The sequence below is a fragment of the Lissotriton vulgaris genome, chromosome 11 (assembly GCF_964263255.1).
Source record: "Lissotriton vulgaris chromosome 11, aLisVul1.2, whole genome shotgun sequence".
Lineage (NCBI taxonomy): Eukaryota > Metazoa > Chordata > Amphibia > Caudata > Salamandridae > Lissotriton > Lissotriton vulgaris.
The window spans coordinates 757,376,519-757,397,682 of NC_141699.1; the positions used below are offsets into that span (position 1 = coordinate 757,376,519).

Below are 21,164 nucleotides of genomic sequence, written 5' to 3' on the forward strand. Positions count from 1 at the left end.
CACAATATTGTTATTCATGAGACACATAGGAAGGCCAAATTATGGAACACAGTGCAAATTATGCAGCATAATGTAGTACATTCTGTGACAATACTATGTTGCTGTTTTATCAAATATTAATGCTGTTCTCGCAAAATGTTTTGCCTCTCTAGTACCAGTATAACACATGGGTGATAAATTCAGGTGAGTAGTTAACGTTTGCCACAGAGCAACACCATGTGTCATTTTTGATTCTTCTAAACTAGCAAAGCATTTATTTGTAAAAAAACTGTAAACTATGTAGCATAGGGTGGATTGTTTGGCAAGTATAGTAAACCCATTATTGTATGGAAGAAGTGCCTGGAGACCCTCACGGGTGACAAGCAGCTCTCTACAAATCGACAGTACATTTACATTACATTCCAGTGACCCCCATCGATAAGTGATGGTTTGTTGTGTGAGCCTTTTAGTCTGATAGTACTCACACTCTCACTCACATTGACAGGAAAAAAGCATCAAAATCTTACCTCACCCTACTTAGAAAGTACGAACTCGCACAACCTGAGAGTGCTTTTCATCATTTTGATCATGTCCTCAAGCTGGTAGATAGAGAGAATGGAAACAAAAAGGCTATTTAGACATGACAACATGTATAATAGTTGATTTATTGTTCTCAAAAAACGCAAATTGTGGGCATTGCCAGTAAATGGTTGACCCCAAGGAATAGGAGCTTTTTTCTCCATTGATTAAAGCCAAGGCCAGACAAATTCTTTGTCTAGTCTAAAAGTGAGGATAGAAAAAGCTAAATTAGCTCCTAGTGTGAAAGGGAATTTTTAGCCCATAGATCGTTGCTCGCCCACAAATTGGATCAACCCCAGTGTATTTTGTTTCGCAGAAGAGGCTAGTCTAGTAGTCAGAAGGGTAACTGTTTTCAATAATCTCTTTTTCCTTCAGGAGATAAATTCTACCTCTGTACATTTACACTGTGCACTAAAACCAGCTTTGAAGTTAAGAAATCAGCTCTAGCTCTCTAAGGGTACCAGTGGATGAGAGATGGATTGAGTTGCTACACCATTCACTCCTTGTTAATAACGTAAAGAATTCCTTGTGTTTCTGAGAATGGAGTATAGTTTCCATAGGAACTTATTAGTGTGATATCATGTGGATGTACTTTGTTTGTGAAGATGGTATGGAAGAAACAGAATTTGAAAGAGAAGGCACATGAACATGATGGTATGGTATTTTAAAAAAACACTCACATGTTTCTCAGGTGAAAAGTTGGGGATGTGGAAGTCATCCCTGTATTCTGGTGGTGCTACTTCTTCAAGCAGATTATATGGATCCTGAAAATATAATACAAAAGATCATCATTACCAAGACCGTTGTAAACAAATATAGACTGCCATGAGTCTTGAAGATGAAAGTCATGAGAGGCTGTACACCTCAAGCAAATAAAAAACATATGTACAAGAAACAGCATACTATGTTCACTCCTATTTTGGCATTTCACATCCTTAGCACCTTGTACTCATCACCTAAAAGCAGAACATATATGTGAGTGAAATATTGCTTTTGTGAGTAATGGATCAAAGATGCAGTAACAGTGAATAATAGTGACTTGGCAGTGTATACGTGTGCTGCTACCATAAGTGCTCACTCTGCTCTTTACCTAAGAAATCTTGTATGACTCTTTCTAAACAATACAGTTTCTACCTTATCTGATAAATACCATCCTGGCTCCCAAAGGGCTCGCCTACCATTGACAGATCACTAACCTCCACTACATTGTAAAGAAATCAAGAAAGAAATTACTGGGGGCGTGGCCAAGCAGCCTAAGACGGTAGCCACATTTTGAGCGAGCTACGTGCCAGCTCCTAGAACCTTGCTGAATCCGAACCTTAGGTGACCTATTTTCAGTTGCAGGCACCAGTGCAGTGGCCCTATTATCACCCCCTGTGGCCCACCTGAACCTATCTAGGGAGCCCAGGATGAGAGCGCCAATCGACGGCCTGGTTTTGCATACGGCCTACCTGTAGATGGGCCTGCCAGAGGCAAACACCACCTGGAGCTGTGAACCCACAGTGGCAAACCCTCTTTGCATCGACTCCTGGAGCGTGAGAGGGAGAGAAGACAGGCGAGGGGCTGAGGTGTGGCACATTGCTGCTTTCATTTCCAGGTGGTGGCCCGTAACAATGTAACAGGCACCTTAGAGTGGAGGAGATGGACTGGTCACCACACGTGGCTAGGACTGAAACTGCAGCCTGGGTGAGCCAACTATGGGGCAACCTTTTCTTGGATGCAAACATCCATGTGGTGCCCGCTACACTTGTCCCCTTTGGCCAACTTAAGCCAATGTAGGGAGTCGGGGATGAGAGAAACTTATTAGGCAAACAACGACCTGCTGGGACATGGACATGCCGCCAACAGACACAACCTGGAGCTGCAATCTCACTGCAGCGACTTACCTCTACCTCAGCATTGACTCTTGACTCGCAATGGAGAGGATACAGCCACATGGGAGGAGAGTGGTAGGGACCACCTTTCATTTTAAGCACCCCATGGGCTTGTGACAGCCAAGCTGATTTGGTGGCAACATAAGAGAAATTCCCCACAGAATACTTCAGAACCTGCATCATGGATTGTGAGCTATCCTCCTACTTCATTCTGGAAAGGGCGCACAGGGCACTGGCCCTAAGGCCACAGCCAGGGAGACCGCCTAGAGGCATTACCATCAGTATACTGTACCTTATGGACAGACTCTATCCTGCGGCAGGCACAACAACGTCCATTGCACCAACTCTATGATTACGCTCGCCCCTATTACGCAGGTAAAGTGCAGCCCCTTCTTACATCTTTCTTAGAGGTTAAGTGAAAAGTCAGGGCTAAGGACATTCAATATATGCTGATGTACCCTGCCAAACTGAAAGTAATGTATCAGTGGAGAACCATTTTGTTTAAGAGTCCGGAAGAGCTCTGGGACTGAGCAGGGGAGAGGAAATACCTGCCCATATCAACTAAGGAGCCAATGACAATTTGGGAGGCCGAAGGGGGTCAACCATCCCACTCTAGGAGGAAACTCAGCAGACTGATAGGAGGCCAAATGTGGTCACAACTGGAGGACAGACATAGGGCATCCTCCTCAGAGAGCTCTGGTGATCATGGGGAGGGGACGCTACCAGTGGATGATGAGATGTTATTCAGTGGTATAGAGGAGGAGTTTGGTCCCTTTCCTTCCTTTCTTCCATGTAGAGCTACACGTTTATTCTCATTCGCTGACAAAGAAGAGACACATTGCATCTGTAAAGAGGGCCTGTCTTGGGGCAAATCACTCCCTGCTACACAAGACTATGGTGATTACTTTATTTTTATTTTGAGTACTACCGTTGTATTGTATGTTGTTCCTATTCAGGTTGCATGTTTTTGGGGTGACAGATGCTTCCTCTTTAGAAGTGTTGATTAGAGGGTTGTTGCGGGAAAAGTTGGGTACTTTAGGGTTGAGTTAGGTCACAATACTACGCCTCATGCAAGACACATTGCACAGGCCCTAGTCAAACGGCTCTTTTTAGGCTCTATTTATTTACAGCACTATTAGAAAGAAGACATTGCACTTACTGCTTTTTGTGCGTGACAGCCCGTCTCTAATATACGTCTAGGGTGGGTGACAGCTACACTTTGTGCATTCCTGAAAGACCGCCACAACACATAAAGGATAGATGGATCTGAGTACCCATCTAAATATATCTGTATTCTGATGGCCTTGCCTGGGCGGGGTGAAAGGGAGGGTCTAACACGTCACTTGAATAGGCAGTGTCCTGTCCTCACAAAAAGGACAGATTATCCCTAATGGACAGGATTGAGCTGAAAGGAGAACCTATGCACTTCAAATGGCTGCTTTGAAGTCACACCCTCACATCAAAGGCACTTTTGGGTATAAGTACTGGGTCTTTGACCCTCACCCCGAAAATCAGACACTTCTAGATCTGGAACTGAATCTATCAGAAGGACTGGTGTGGTGCTCAAATGACTCATTTTTAGACTGCAAGCTTGAAAGGCCTACTTCTATCTTGCGTTGCACTGCTGTCTGCTGCTCTCAGACTCTGCTGAAGGAGAGCTTGACTCTGCCTTACCGCCAAGTGATCTCCAGGAGCTTGTGGCTTGCCTCCTGTTGCTTGAGTCTCAGGGATATCAAAGTCAGTACCCCTGCTCCTGTGCCTGAACGTACTGGAAGTGGTCCTGTTAAAGGCTACACGCAGATATCGAACGGGTGCCAGGCGTTGCGGGCGGTGTGCCATTTTCGCATCCACCCCCCTCCTGTGGATCTTTTATTTTTCAAACTATACAGGTTCCTCTGATTATGAGGTAATTTTCCCACAACTTGTTGGTTTGTTCATTTTGCACATTTATTTACACTGGATTTTAGCTTTCACGTCCTCTGGTCAGGGTGGGCCTTAGCGTGCCCATACCGCCGAGGTACACTCCCCATGGTCCTGACGAATGCCCAGTAAATCACACATCAACGGCAAAAACATGTTGACCCCACTTTAAGTGGAAATAGCCAAACAATCAACTTGGTAGTTTCCTAAACACATTGCTTTAATATGTCAGATTGGCCACATAATAAAGTTTTTATGTGAGACACAATCTGGACATTTTTAAACCCTTTTCACATGTACATAATCTTCACAACTAACCAGCTCCACAGTAATCCTGGCATTGTAGCACACTGGGGAGGCATTCGGCTTCTCCCAGTGGGCCTAATGATGAAGCATGTCATCAACCAGGGTGGTGAGTGAGGGCTTCCTATACAAATCTAATAAGACTTGCATACTCATCTTCTCTCCTTTTGTGCTTCTATACATTTATTGATTTACACTCTTTTGTTGTTTGAAGCTTACTGGAAGTCGCCCAGATACTTGCAACATGGAATTTGGTGCATCTCCTGTCTGTGTGTAACAGAACCAGCGATCAACACTGTTGCTGGAGTTTAATTGCCACATCTCATTTGAACCAGCACTTTGCCTCTAGAGATTAATGCATCGGACAGCACATCTCCGCAACTGCAGCTTGGTGAAATCGAGGCATCCCCTCGCCTGTGTGGCAGAATCTGGTGAGGCACATCACTCAACACCTTCGACTCCAGCACCCATCTTCCGAACTGACACATCGCCATCACTACGTGGAACAGATCGACCCATCTCACTGTTTGTGACCAGGAAAGGTACTTTGATCACTTGGACCTGCATGGGTCCTGTAGTTGGCCTGCCCTTCCATGCGGTCAGCCTGAACGTTGACTTTGACCCGGTCCAGCACGATGTAAAGTAACTTTTTTAATGCTACTTGCTTCTAAGCGCTTCACTGCATGTATTCCTTTAACATTTAATATCTCAACTTCTATACATTGGATTTTTGTCATTTTGGTCTTGTTTTGTTTATAATAGTGTTAGTATTTCTAAACCTGTGGGGTATTCTTTCTGTTGCTGTGTGTTTGTGTGTTGAACAAACACTTTACACGTTGCCTCTTTATATAAGCCTCACTGCTCTGTGCCAAGCTACCAGAGGGTGAACACAGGTTATCTTTTAGTGTGGATCTAGCTTACCCTGACTAGGATTACCGCTTCTCCTTGGACAGGCTGCATTCTTTTGCCAACCAGAAACCCAATTTCTAACACATGAGACCCAAAGGGAAGCTGGGACAGGAATATGACCCCGTTGACACGCAAAATTAAGGGAAATATGGTGAGATAGATCTTCCCCCGATCATGATGGAGTATAGAGCCAGTCAAGAACGACTTTATTTCAGCTCAGAGAACCATGAAAAGATTTACAAATTAATATGATTAAAATACAATACATACACAATTCATCATAAAAAGGTAACATCTCTGTACATATTTTACTCCTAAGGCTATCTGATCGCAATGGAGTCTCCTATGTAATTAGCTACTGCAATACAGATTTCAGCCGTAGCCAAAGACGGTAAGAAGTTAAAACCATCAATACGAGCAAGAGTGAGTATTTCTTAGTAATGGGAGCAGAAATCTAGTTCTCTCTGATTTATACAAAGTGCAAAATAATACAACGTCCATAGTTCTTTAAACTGAGACATTATCACATGGGCAGAGCATAACCTTGTTTGACCACCCTCCTTGGCGAGGAAATGCCGGCAACAAAGTGCACAGTAAATAAACAGAACCTTGGTTAGATAAAATCAGAACATAACTTAGTAGAAATGAATAGATAACATTGTGCAGGGGCAGGAAGCAAACAGGGGACTCCAATATTGTCATGTTGGTAACTAATAAGCCTATTGCCCCTGGAACAGTATGCCTCCTTGAAAACTCCTTTGGCATTTAGGGGCATTCCTTCAGGGTTTTCAATAAAGTATTCCAGACCAATCTCATGGTAAATCCTCTATAAATATTAAAACAATGGAACCTTTAAAACATTGTCTGATTTTTGGGAATCTTTAATAACATCACATGAAAATATTAAATCCTCAGAGGTCCCTATCTTGGCCTATAGAAGAAAAGGGGCACTGCCTATACGGTCTTTAATAAATTCTAGTTAAGTTCTGTATGGCAAAAGAGGTAGGAACACTTTTTGGGAGCATCAGTAATCTTTTCGTGAATTTATTTTCGATTCCTACAAACTGTTGGTTTTTAGCATAGCCCCAAACCCCAGCTCCATACCTGGCAATAGAGAGACATTTGGCCATAAAGGGTAATTAGTTCCTTCACAGGCTTGTGCCCCAATGTATGGTTTAAATCTTTTATTAATTTTCAAACAGGAAAAAGGACAAGACCCCCAGCTCCCTTGGGACAATGCAATAAAGACAAAAAGTTGTCCCCAATTTAGAAGCAAAACGGAATAGTGCATCCATCACCCTACTTGTCTGCTGTGCTCTTATGGTTAAAAGAGGTTCCCATCTCAACAGTTTGCTAAAAAGATTGCCCACGTATGAGAAGTTACTGACCTTTTCTGTGTAATGTGCTAAAACCTGACAGGCATCTAAGTATGTGTTTTTTCCCCTTTACTGCCATATCTTACTATGACTGTGGTACCGGAGTGACGGTTGTGGAGTAGGGTTACTAAAGCTTTTTCCACACTCATACCTTCCAACATAGCCCATAATTTATCTTGGTTGACAGTGTCAAAAGCACCCGATAGGTCCATGAAGGCCAGATGGATAGAACCCTTCATGGTCCTTCTGTGCTTATTAATGATTAAAGATAAATTAAGACATTGTTCAGTTGTACCCCGCCCTCTCCTAAAACCATATTGAGTATTGGACAGAAGAACAAGTTACTTACCTTCGGTAACGCTTTTTCTGGTAGATACAGTATCTGCCTGTGGATTCCTCACCTTGTGAATATCCCCCTTGCGCAAGCAACGTTCGGAAAATTCTTTGTAGCACGCCAGCGTGGTCGACGTCATAGGAGCACGGCATTGCGCGCGACTCTGTCTGACGTCACCGACTCCTCATAAGGCCCACGTCGGCGTGATGACATCAGTTTCGCCCTTTTTTCCGTGCCTTCGAGGCACCCGGACGGACCAACAAATATATACATATAATCAATGTACACAGTACACGCAATCCAAAAACACTAAAAGTGCAAAAGCATAAAATTACAAATTCATAAATACATTTGCACATAAACCCAGGTATAGCAGAGTGGACAACGGGGAGGCGGGTGGGTTAGTGAGGAATCCACAGGCAGATACTGTATCTACCAGAAAAAGCGTTACCGAAGGTAAGTAACTTGTTCTTCTGATAGATACATCTGCCTTGTGGATTCCTCACCTTGTGAATAGAGTCCCACAGCAGTCCCCACTCCCGGAGGAGGGTGTCCACTCTGCTACACCAGGAAATCTTGGAGAACAGAGCGCGCGAAGTGGCCGTCCCTCCTCACCTCAGCTTCCAAGCAGTAGTGCTTCGCAAAAGTGTGGAGGGAGGCCCATGTCGCGGCCCTGCAAATGTCCTCAACAGGAACACCTCTAGACAATGCAGATGTTGCAGACTTCGCTCTAGTTGAATGAGCTCTAATACCCTCAGGAGGGTCCTTACCCACCAGAGAGTAGCAAATCTTGATGCAGAGGATAATCCACCTGGAAAGTGTGCGCTTGTGCACCGCTCTGCCCTTCTTGCAGCCAGCAAAACCCACGAAGAGCTGATCATCAATAGGATAGTCTTTAGTCCTATCAAGATAGAAACTAACTGCTCTCTTCGGGTCCAAGCGATGAAGCCTCTCCTCCTCCTTGGAAGGGTGTGGTGGAGGATAAAAGGTAGGAAGGGTAATGGATTGTCCTAGATGGAAGGGAGTTACCACCTTAGGCAGAAAAGCAGCCCTGGTCCTGATAACCATTCTTTCAGCATGAATGGACAAGAACGGGGGCTTGGAACTAAGAGCCTGAAGCTCACTTACCCTCCTTGCCAAGGTAATTGCAACCAAGAAGACCGTTTTAAAAGAAAGAAGCCTCATGGGACACTTGTGCAAGGGTTCAAACGGAGAACCCATCAGATAAGTTAACACAAGATTCAAGTCCCAATGAGGAACAATAAAGGGAGAAGGAGGGAACTTATTAGTGAGTCCCTTCAAAAATCTTAATACTACAGGAGACTTAAAAAGAGAGGGCTGATCCGGCAAACAGAGAAATGCCGATAAGGCCGAAAGATATCCTTTGACTGTGGCAACAGCAAACCCTTGCCGCGCCAGAGAAAGAGCAAACAACAAAATGTCAGACAAATGAGCCTTCAATTGGTCAACATCCCTCTCCCTGCACCAAGAGACAAACTTAGACCACCTATACGAATAGATGGACTTGGTGGAGTTGCGCCTGGCAGAAAGAAATAAAACATCCACCACATCGTGAGGGAGAGAAAAGGAATTCAGGTTGCCCCGTTCAATCTCCAGGCATGAAGGTGTAATGTCTGGAGGTGGGGGTGTAGAACCTGCCCCTCCATCTGAGAGAGATGGTCTGCCCTGAGAGGGAGACGGAGCGGCGGGTGAGAGGAGAGGTGGAGAAGGTCCGAGTACCACACCCTTCTTGGCCAATCCGGGTCGACCAATATGACTTGGGCCCGGTCTTGGCGAATTTTCCTCAGAACCCGAGGAATCAAGGGTATGGGAGGAAACGCGTAAAGGAGGTGACCTCCCCAGCTCAACTGAAACGCGTCCCCCAATGCTCCTTGCATTGGATACTGGAGACTGCAGAATGACGGGCAGTGAACATTCTCGCAAGTGGCAAACAGGTCCACCCGAGGAGTCCCTCACATCTGAAAGATGCCGTGAACAACCTCCAGGTGAAGCCTCCACTCGTGGTCGGCAGAGAACTGCCGACTGAGAACGTCTGCACGAACGTTCAGAACTCAGGCCAGATGATTTGCCATCAGACAAATCTGATGATCCTGAACCCAGGTCCAGAGACGCAGAGCCTCTTTGCAGAGACACTGCGACCCTACTCTTCCCTGCTTGTTGATGTACCACATCGCGGTCATGTTGTCCGTCAGGACCTGGATCCACTGACCGAGAAGGGAAGGGAGGAAGGCCTTGAGCGCCAAACGTATCGCCCGCAACTCTAGAAGGTTGATGTGAAGCAACCTTTCCTCTGGAGACCAAAGACCCTTGACCTCCAGATCCCCCAGATGAGCACCCCACCCTAGAGTGGATGCCACCGTTATCACCGTGGCCACCGATGGTGGTAGCTGAAAAGGCTTTCCTTGTGACAGATTGCCTTCCACGCCCCACCAAGACAGATCCGCTGCAGTTTCTCCGGAGATCTTTACTGACTCCCTGAGATCTCCGTTGTGCTGATACCACTGCCTGCGGAGGCACCACTGGAGTGCCCTCATGTGCCAGCGTGCATGGTTGACCAATATAATGCAAGAAGCCATCAGACCGAGCAGGCGAAGGACCTTCAGGACTGGAACAACCGCTCCATTGTAGAACAAAGGAATCATTTCCTGAATGTCGCGAATCCTTTGAACAGGTTGCGCTGGGAGGGCACCAGGTGAGATTTGGGCACGTTTATCGAAAAACCCAACCTGTACAACAGCTGCGATGTCTCTTTCAGGTGATGGAGCACCTTCTCAGGCGACTCCGCTTTGATCAGCCAGTCGTCCAGATAGGGGAACACAGGAATCCCCGACCTCCTGAGATGCGCAGCCACCACCGCCATCACCTTGGTGAAATCTCGAGGCGCAGTAGTAAGTCCAAACGGAAGGACCGCAAACTGGTAGTGTTGCGATCCCACCATAAAACGGAGATACTTCCTGTGCGACTTCAGGATTGGGATGTGAAAATACGCATCCTGCAAGTCGATCGACATCCAGTCTTCTTCCAACAGCGCTTGAAGAACTTGCGCAAGTGTGAGCATTTTGAACTTCTCCTGTTTGAGGTAGAGATTCAAAATCCTTAGGTCCAAGATTGGACGTAACCTGCCATCCTTCTTGGGGATCAGGAAATACCGGGAGTAGCACCCCTGACCCCTCTCCTGCTCCGGGACCACCTCTATCGCACCTTTTCTGAACAGAGCCAGGACTTCTTCCTGCAGGCGAAGCAGGTGGTTATTAGAGGAAGTGGAGGAGGAGGAGGCCTGGCGTCCACGACCATGGCACCTTTGTTTTCCTCTGTAGGTCTTATACAGAGGATTCTGTCACTGCTGCTGCTGCTGCTGCTGCTGCTGACCTTGGTTATAGGAACGAAAAGTGGATCTGCCAAATCCCCTAAACTTCCTAGTTGCAGAACCCCTTGCCTGAAGGCCCAAAGACCTCGCCGTCGCCCGGCTGTCCTTGAATCTCTCCAAGGCCACGTCAGCTTTCTTACCAAAGAGGCCTGTCCCATCAAATGGCAAGTCCAACAAGGTAGACTGAACATCAGTTGAAAAATCTGAAGATTTAAGCCATGCGGCCCTTCTGGTAGCAACAGTAGAGCCCATAATCCTGGCAACAGAGTCCACCCTGTCCATGCCACTCTGTATTACCATACGGGCTGCAGCCTGAGTATCAGAGACCACTTAATTAAAGTTCTTCCTATCATCCTCTGGAAGCTTAGATGAGAGTTGTTTCACAGAGTCCATCAATGCATGAACATATCTCCCCAACAGGCAAGTAGCATTAGTGGATTTTAAAGCCATGCTACCTGAGGAGAAAATCTTTTTAGCAGACTGGTCCAATTTTTTAGAGTCCTTGTCTGCCGGCACCTGAGGGAATGAACCTGCAGCCCTGCTGGAACAAGCGGCCTGCACCACCAGACTCTCCGGAGCAGGATGCGAGGAAAGAAATTCAGGGTCATCAGGAGCCACCCTGTAACGCCTTGCCATCGCCCTGGAAACTGCAGGAGCAGTCAAATGCCTCTTCCAAACCTCCTTTAAAAGGCTCAGTCAATGCGTCAGTGAAAGGAAGAGTAGGCTCTATAATAGAAGAAGGCGAATGTAAAACCTCCGTGAGGATGTTGGGCTTGTACTCAACAGTGGGCAAAGTCAAGCCTAGCAAATCCGCAGCCTTTCGAATCACGACGTGATAGGGTGCAACGTCCTTGGATGGTGCATCCGAAACAGATGGCAAACCCCACTCAGGAGAAAGTTCCAGGCCACTAGCGCTTTGGAGGTCCTCAAAACAATCCCCCTGATCTTGTAGCTCTCCTTCCTCAACCTCGGAATCCTTATACTCCTTCTCCTCCAAGAGGCGTTGAGCTCTGCTCCTCGACCATTCCATGCGGACCGAAGTCGATGGATCCGGCAAAGACTCTGACGGAGCCGGAGCCAACATCGAATGAGGAGCTTGAGGACAGGAAGCACCACGATCCGAATCACCACGAGGTCGATCCGGAGCCGGCGAAGCCGCATGCGAAGTCGAAGACCTCGGCGGTGCCGTACCGAGCCAAGGAGCACAAGGCGTCGGCATAAACGGCATAAAGGGGGCCGGGGCATAAACCTGAGGCACACCTAAATTAAAAGACAATGGACCCATGGGACCTACTGGTGCGCCAGTGGGGTACATTGCCCTCGCATAAACACCAAACATGGCATTTAAAAACTGCGAGGGATCCTGACCCGGACCAGGAAAGGAAGGGTACGAACCCACCGGCCGCTCCGAAGGAGGCTGATCCAGCAAAGGTGCACCATGGCCTTCTTGATTTTCAGGCTCCACATACGGAGTGGGAGCTCGAGGAACCTCTTCTTCTTCATGCACCGAAGAATGGTGCGACTCCAGATCCGGTTCCTGCTCCTGAACAGGAGAACCTACATGAGACTGTGCTGGAGAAGGAGACACGAAGTCCTTATGATGCTTACGAGACTTCATCTTCGAATCCGAAGACTCCTTGCCAGAGTGATGTTTAGAGAGATGCTTACTCCTCTTATGCTTCTTCCTCGAGGAGCTCGAAGCATGGCCCGAAGCCGACTTGGATCCAGACCTCGACCTCTCCCTGGATCTCGACCTCGCTCTGGACCTCGACCTCGAAGCCGACCTCGACTTCGACCGCGACATCTGCCTCGACTTCGAGCGCCTGGAAACCGACCTCGAAGACCTTGCAGCTTCTCTTTCTTTTACCTTCGCAAGAAGAAGCTTCGCATCCCACTCTCGCAAGGCCTTGGGGTTCATCTTTAAGCAGGAACGACAGTTCTTAACATCATGGTCCGACCCAAGACACCACAGACAGTCGGAGTGCGGATCAGTGATCGACATCATTCGGGCACAGGAACCACACTGCTTGAAGCCCGTCTTCCTCGACGACATCCTCGACGAAGAAGAAAATCTCAAAAGAGAAACTGTAACACCAAATAGCAACAAGATACTCAAAGTATCGCAGAAGATCCCAGAAACCGTTAGCGTCGACGACGCAGAAAAAAGGGAACTGACGTCATCACGCCGACGTGGGCCTTATGAGGAGTCGGTGACGTCAGACGGAGTCGCGCGCAATGCCGTGCTCCTATGACGTCGACCACGCCGGCGTGCTACAAAGAATTTTCCGAACATTGCTGGCGCAAGGGGGATATTCACAAGGTGAGGAATCCACAAGGCAGATGTATCTATCAGAATCCAATTTTCTGATGCCCAATCTTTCAAGCGTGCAAGGAGGACTCTGCCCAAAACCTTATCTGTGGCATCTATCAACTAAATGGGCCTTTGGCATTCCAGGTCACGTTTTGCACCTTTCTTTAAAGATTGAGACCACTGTTGCTTCCTTCCATGATGAGGTTGTATAGCCCTCTTCAAAATGGTGGCATTGCCACAGCTGTTGTATGTTTTGCCACACTACCTCCAGAAAATCCTTACCCATTGGTTTACAACCCTACAGTTCAACATCAATAAAAAGTAGGGAGGACCGGTGCCATGAATCTCTCATAAGGAGAGCATTCAATCCTTTGTGATGGCGGACTAGGGGCAGTAGACATCAGACTATAATACGGGGCAGCTCAGCTCAGCTGCTGGCAGTTAATGAGTGGATCTTGGGGGACCCAGCCACGAAACCTAAGCAGACTCCCTTTACCGGGTAAGCACCAGGGTTTTGGCTGTATGGGGAGTCTCTCATGCCCACTATTCCAGCCATTTTAGCGTTCCAGCCATTCCATTGATTAACTGGAGGTTGCCCACTAGGAAGAAGCTGTTGTGCATGGGTACATGCCCAACGGAAACGGTAGAGCTCCAGGGCACTGAGATAAGTTTGGGATCTGTAAATAGGGAGACATCTGGCAGACATACCATATGATGTTCTACGACCAACTTGAAGCTAAAGAGGATTTACAGAGATCCCAGTTGTTTATTTACCTACTGTGCGGACATGCACTGGTTAGGCACACGGGCCACATAACAGCGCTCACAAGATTACAGTCCATTAGAAATCTGACTCATGATGTTAGCTATTGGTAGGAAAGGCAGATCTTGCTTATACAGAATTCTGGTGCTAAATGTCCCAGACCGGCTAAACAAATTGCAGGAAAGATATGAGTCAGAGCGGCAGCAATTGGATGATGACACATGGATTAAGGCAAACAATGGAAGCCAAAAATGGGTAATATTGCCTCACCTGAGATTAGACCAGGTTAAAGAATATATTAAACCCCTGTGAGGCTATGAAGGATGGGGAGGGACAGCTTCCCTGAATATTTTCGTTATGGACAGGCCAGAAGCTCCTTCATGCATGTGGTATGGAAATGCCAGGTGATTCATGTGTATTGGATCCTGCTTTACCCTAACCTACAATGGGTATGCCGATTTCTGATAGAACACAACCCCACGTTGGCTATCATGGAAGTATTTCTGGGATGGGATGGGTAAGGGGACAAAAATTGATGATTGGGACCGTTGAGTTTTTGCTAAACGTCACAAAGCAGGCCATTGGAGATGCAGGCCCCCCACAATCTCAAAGTAGCCAAGAGGAATGGTATAACTGCTCTTTAGCTGCGGAAGCAGTGTACAGATCTAGAGGGTAACCACAAAAGTATGATAGAATCTGGGGACAGTAGAAAGTGCAGCACAAAACACCCAGAGCTGGCAACCCATAGGAAGTTCTTGGTGGAAAGTGCACAGTTATCCATGGCACATATCCATCTATAGTGAACCGGATTGGTAGCAGCAGACTTAACACCTTGGGTGCTTGAGATATTCCCCTCCTGTGCTGCATTCCCTGAATCCCCATTGTTCATGACGAGCTCAGCTCATCATGAGCACAGCTCAACCGTGCCTCATGACGAGCTCAGCTCGTCATGAGCAGCGAAGGGGTTAACTGACGTCTACTTCATGGTATTCCAGAACTAAATGGGATGTTGTGCAAGGGGGGCATGGGATGGAGTGCTATGCAGTGATACAGTAGTGTGATCTTAAATGTGTTGAAAACTGAATAAAAAGAATTTTCAATAAATAAAGAAATTAATATCCAGCTACAGGAAAAAATCCACAAGAATTTCCTCTTGCGCAATAACTGCTCTTGAACCAGTGTGAAATTGCAGCAATGAAACTCAACCAATCGGTTCACTTCGCTGTCAAAGCTGACCCTGCAGTTGTGCCAGCTGGACTTTTCCCCAACTTTTAATATTATTGACTGAAGTCCTACAACCTAGCATGGGATTTTCAGGCTGTCAGAAATCCCTCAACATGGTGAGCTGTATGGCTACCAGATCAGTGGAGTATATGCTTCCACTGCCCTGCCCAAATGGAGTTCATTATTTGATGGGCTGGCCCATCTATCAACACTCCAATATTTCTGAAGTTCAGATTATAGAAATATCTATGCATACATACATGCAATACCAGTGTAAAGTGTTAGAGTATCTAGCTAGGGCTGGGACTGCTGTTGTGACAGATATTCTAAGAGAATCATGTTACATGTTTCTGGTTCAACAACTATTGGTTGAAGTAGACACCTTTCTTCCCCCTTTTTTGGTGCTGTTGTATTTCTCTAAACTATTCATCTAATCTGAGCCTTTCATTGTCTTGCTTTTGTTAGCCACTGATCATCTTAATCACCATTGTCATACCCCCAGCCAATGAGCAGAGACCTTCACATATATTAGCTCGCATGATTTTACAATAGGTCTCGAATTTGCACGGGTTAGAGCTATAGACGTAAATGACAATGTCTTTTACTTATGTGTTTTGGTTTGGAGTGTAGTGGATGTATTTGGTGTCCAGTGGAATTATGTCCGTTGTATTCAAGTTGTTAGTTGTTAAATTTTGTGGGGTGGAAGTGTGTGGTGTATTTGTGTAGTGGAATTGCGGTGCATTGTGAATAGATAGGGGTGAGAGCTGAACAAAATAGATAGAAATAGATTATAGAGAGGGATAAGTAGTTTCTGCAGGAAATGGTGATTGAATTTGAGATAGAAGAACAGAAAGAGTACGTGAGAAAGAAGGGGAGAGCAGGCAACAGATGCATAAAAGGGAGCACATGTGTATGCGGAAAACACCTGAAGAATAAGAAGAGAGTGTGGGTTGGAGGGACAGAAATTTGAGATAGAGGAGCAGAAAGTATATGTGAGAAAGAAGGGGAGAGCAGGCCATAGATGCATAACGTGGGAGCACATATGTATGCAGGAAAGTAAAACACTTAAAGAATAAGAGGAGAGTGTGGGTTTGAGGGACAGAAATTTGTGAAAAGGCATGGTATGAAAACTGTGCTTGAGAACTCAAGTGAACTGTATGAGAGAGGCGGGAAGAGTGCATGATAGAGCAAGAGAGAGCAGTGAGAAAGAGTAAGAGAGAGAGATAGAGGTACAAGTGGAAGGGGCACCAATAATAGGGGGGAGGCGAGAGGTGGACCAGTGAAGAGCGTTAGGAGGAACAGGAAGGTAGCGGATGTGAGCAGGCAGTATAGAGAGAAGACAGGGAGCGTGGGGGAGGGATGGAAGAGATCAGTGGTATTGTAAGATGAGAGGGGGTACTGGGAGTCTGAGGGAGAGATGAGAGAGGCAGTGGGTGTGTAGGGAAGTGATGACATGGTTGATGATAGTGCAAAGGAGTGAGTGACGTGTTAGATTGGAATTGTTTGTTGTGGAGTTGTATGGCATGGTGTGAAGCTGTGTAGAGGAAATATGTGGCATGGTGTGCTCTGAAATATGTGGATAAAACTGAAGAGTGATGATGGTGGCAGCAAATGGGAAGCCCATGGGCAGGCTAAAGCCCATCCAGTAGATGCAGCATGTCTCGGGTTGAGACAGCCCATAAGCTCCGTCTAGAGCTGAGGCCTAAAAAACATGACTTTATCCAGCTGGGTGGTTTACCATCAGAGAGATACCAAATAGCGCTGCATTGCTTTGCCTGTACAAGCGCATATGTGTTCTTTTCCGTGTTCTCAGAGTTAGACAGAGAGCAAGATTGAATGAGCAAGCAGACATTGTAGTTTATGAATTGGTGGTAGCAGCATTCGCGACAAACAAAATGGATGTGTGTGTTTTGACCACGGTGTGTGGGCAGTTGACAGATATGTAGATGCAGAAAATATGGGTGTCACTAAATGTTCAATATGTCATCCTGCCCTTGGAAGAATGCCCACGAAGGTAATCCTAGAAAAATCACATGTACATGCAATTACGGTATAATCAATATAATAACAAAAACATATGTAACAGGTTTCATCGGATCAGATAATGAGTGTAAAATGACTTTGAAAGTTACCAAAATGTTTATTGTGTAGTACCTTACAGTTTGCCACTCATTTCCATACGCATACTAACCGTTTGACCTACATTTACTTTCTGAGAAAAATAGGCAATGTTCATGTTTTATTGACAAGGCAGTGCACGGAGTCGGAGGCCACTTCAGTGCGGGCCACACTGTGCAGGAAAAGGCCCTACCTGCAGAGCCCAGGTGGGCGGTGGCAAGGGACAATTAAATGCTCACACTTTCAATTCCACTGCAGTGTGAGGGATGCAAGGCCACAGGAGTTAGAATCATAGAATAATGAACAAGACTAGCCTCAAAAGAATTGAAACAGATATTCCAGCAATTTGCGGCCGCCCCGGCTGCCAGGACGTGTTATACAAATTTCCAACATGATACGACTAATGCTGAATTACCATAAACATAAAAGTCTACCACAGTTGGCAGCTCGTCATGCTCAGAAAGAAAGAAAATTAAATGTAGCAAGTTAATGTTTGTAGCCTGTTTCATTAAATAAACCCTGGCCTACGATGAAAGGCCTATGCAGGGCTTCAAGTGGTATGAAAAAACTGGTGGGTCCGTCAGAGGGGCGTGGCAAAAAGATTACGGATGTGGCTTAAAACACGTAAGCTAAAAATATGTGCTTCTGTATAGTGTGCCTCCCCACTAGTATTTTGGAGCTGCTGTCATTGCACCCAGATATATAATACAGCAAGTTACATGGCTGATACAACAAGCCCAGGTTGTCAGCTTTGTCAATGGTGTGTATTTCCATTGGCTATATCTGAGGATGAACATTTCCATGCCCTTTCAAATAATTTGGTTTCCTTTTAAGTCTTTTCTCTCTCAATGGGGGCTGGTTATCAAAGGGAGTATTTGCAAAGGTTAATTTAAATAGGACATCTTTTGTTTTTCCTGAGTTTAAGGCAGGATATCCAAGTAAAGCCCTTGCCTTTCTCTCAAAACTTTTTTCCTGCACAACTTATTTTTAACAACCTTGGTGTTTACCAAAATATATGCTTCAATACCTCGATTACACACTCAAAGCATTTCTTCCTGCAGAACAGTTGTCATGTAAAAATATATGGTTTACATGTAAAGCCCTTTAGTGCCCTAGGGCCAAGTTTACACTATATAAACTGCCTGAAAAAAAAAGAAAGAAAAAATCATAACATGACCTTGGTGTGTCCTGGCTAGTCATATGTCCTTTTGTGCAACAACCGCATGTAAGCATAATCGTTGCCTTAATTGCAGAAGTATACAAGCACATGAAGGCCAGAAACCTTCCCTAGTAAAGGACAATGACAGTTAATGTCATTTGTAGTGAACACTGTAATAATGTACTCTGCATTATATTGCTGTTCTGTAGAGTATGTTGCAATGGTAAAAGACCCATGCTTCCCTGTAGCAAGGAACATCATTTCCCTAAAGCAGCGGGATCAGAGCAGACATTCCAGCAAAAACAGGAATCAGACAAAACTGAGGTTTCTGCCTGGAGGGTGCGGGCAAAAATGGAGACCCCGTTAAGGACCCGTCCCAGCACTTGCTTTTTAGAACTGTTGGTGCACCAGAAAGACCCAGCCCACTTAAAGCCCTCGGCCTATATGATATCTATTTGTGCCTGGGTTATTAAAAACATTATCTGCAAGACGTGCGGCAATGCTATGAAACTACAAAAATGCAGTTACATGAGCTATAAATGAAAACATACATTATTATTATTACGGTGTTCAGGCTGTTAAACATGAACATGTGCGCAGAGTCAGAAGGAGGAGATCAGAAAGAAAGTATACCAGTAAACTGAATGTTTCTGCTGGGTGAGAACGAAACCTGCAGAGAAGACTGCAGCCCTATGCAGCATGTACCCCATGTTTTCACATCTTGCTTGGTCCCATCTATGATCTTACTGCCAGGTCCTATAGGCAGGCTTGCTTCCAATGTGATCTGACTGAACGCTCCTATTTGATTTTCACAACTTAGAAGTGGTGTTTTAGCCAACACAGCATTGGGCATTGTCAGAATTATGCTCTCACTACGGAAAAACAGCTTTTTACACGACAGGCATTGTGCTGTTGAAATTCCAATTTCTTTGCGATACCCCTTAGATCAATGAAGCAGCGACCATAAAGGGGCACCTGCTGAACAATGGAAACACCACAAACGGAAAACAAACCTGAGCCAATAATGTGTTGAGATAAAAGAACAGGATAACAATAAAAAAACAAGCATGTCCAAGATCAACGAGAGAGTGCACCTGTAACCACCGTGCACAGTAGTTCTAACCAATGGAAAAAGAATTCCCAAAATGAGTACCTAAAATGGCCACTGTGTTAACACATAAGTAATTGGCTGGTGCTTTCAGGGGGGGTTCAATACAGGAAGAGGCATGATGTATTCATGCCACGGACGAATACCAGAAAGCGGATCTTTGAACTGTCAGAAAAAGTAATTTCATCCATTTAGTGACGACTTCATGCAGCTTCTGGGCACTGCTAAACTTCAAACGAAAACCTAAATTTCAAATATCGATCCATCACAATTAATATAATTTATAAACTTATACAGCTTGTTTTTATTTCATTTAAAGGGTGCAGCTCATAGGTTTTATGCCTTAACAAACACATTTTTTGTCATAGCTATTTGCGCATTTATTGGAGCGCAACTTCCACTTGCCCTGGTACGCAATGTACTGTGAAATAAGTGAGGGCTGTGTAATGGCTGTTGGTTATGATAAAGTTTAAACACAATTCTTTTTCTGTGCTAAACAATTGGGGTGGCGCAGGCAACATAAATTATTCACTCAAAGTTGAATTATGGTGTCAAAGAACTTTTGGGCAGCACTACTTCATGCACCTGTCTGCTCAAAAAACACTTGTCCCCTGCCAGTGGTATTTAGGTTAAAATTTAGAAATTAAATATTGAGGAAAAAATACAAAAAGAAAAGCGAGAAACTGATATTTCAAATGTTAATACTGTATACATATCTGAAAATTATTTTATAGGATTTTATTCTTGTTGTAAGGTACACAAATCCAAAATCCTATGCCTAACCATAATGCTATCACTAGCACTTGCCCATTAATATTATGTACTATAACCGAATCTCAAACCCCCTAACACTAGGAGGATAATATACCCACCACTTTTCATAGACCTGAACCTAGTTCATTCCAGCAAAGTATGCTTAACAATATTCTTTACCCTAACCCTGTATCATGCCCATACTTCATCTAAAGAACGGTGATGGATTAAACCCAGATCTTTTGACTGGGTGTGAGGGTTTGATTGATTCAGATGCTCCGTCCATCACCACCCCCATTGGTACCGCTTTTGTCCACCATAAGTGTGGCAGGGTATGCTCAGACGTGAGTCCCTTGCTCACTTTGCCACTGGATTCAAGCAAGCCGGGCTGAAGACGACTGGAATGCCAGAAACCGGTCCTCGGAAGCTTGTTTCCGGTCCAGGGAAGATATGGCTTGGCAGTTCGGGCTGGACTGTTCCCATGAAGCACAGGGTCAGACTGATTTGCATATAGCCATGTCTGAACTGGGGTGGCAGAGTGGGCTAAAGAACGGTGATGGATTAAACCCAGATCTTTTGACTGGGTGTGAGTGTTTGATTGATTCAGATGCTCCGTCCATCACCACCCCCTTTTGTACCACTTTTGGCCGCCATAAGTGTGGCAGGGTATGCTCAGACGTGAGTCCCTTGCTCACTTTGCCACTGGATTCAAGCAAGCCGGGCTGAAGACGGCTGGAATGCCAGAAACCGGTCCTCGGAAGCTTGTTTCCGGTCCAGGGAAGACATGGCTTGGCAGTTCGGGCTGGACTGTTCCCATGAGGCACAGGGTCAGACTGATTTGCATATAGCCATGTCTGAACTGGGGTGGCAGAGTGGGCTAAAGAACGGTGATGGATTAAACCCAGATCTTTTGACTGGGTGTGAGTGTTTGATTGATTCAGATGCTCCATCCATCACCACCCCATTTTGTACCGCTTTTGGCCACCATAAGTGTGGCAGGGTATGCTCAGACGTGAGTCCCTAGCTCACTTTGCCACTGGATTCAAGCAAGCCGGGCTGAAGACGG

The 21,164-nt window shown here is 45.6% G+C and overlaps 1 protein-coding gene across 1 annotated transcript in view; it reads right to left on the reverse strand.

The window, feature by feature from the left end:
• Positions 1 to 512: 512 nt before the first annotated feature.
• Positions 513 to 21,164, reverse strand: part of LOC147683467 (maestro heat-like repeat-containing protein family member 1) — a 69,202-nt gene continuing 48,550 nt past the window's right edge. The window contains exons 16-17 of the mRNA XM_086944854.1: positions 1,239 to 1,322; positions 513 to 578 (exon numbers count right to left, since the gene is read on the reverse strand). Coding sequence (XP_086800980.1) covers positions 513 to 578; positions 1,239 to 1,322 — 150 coding nt within the window. The remainder of the gene's footprint in view (positions 579 to 1,238; positions 1,323 to 21,164) is intronic.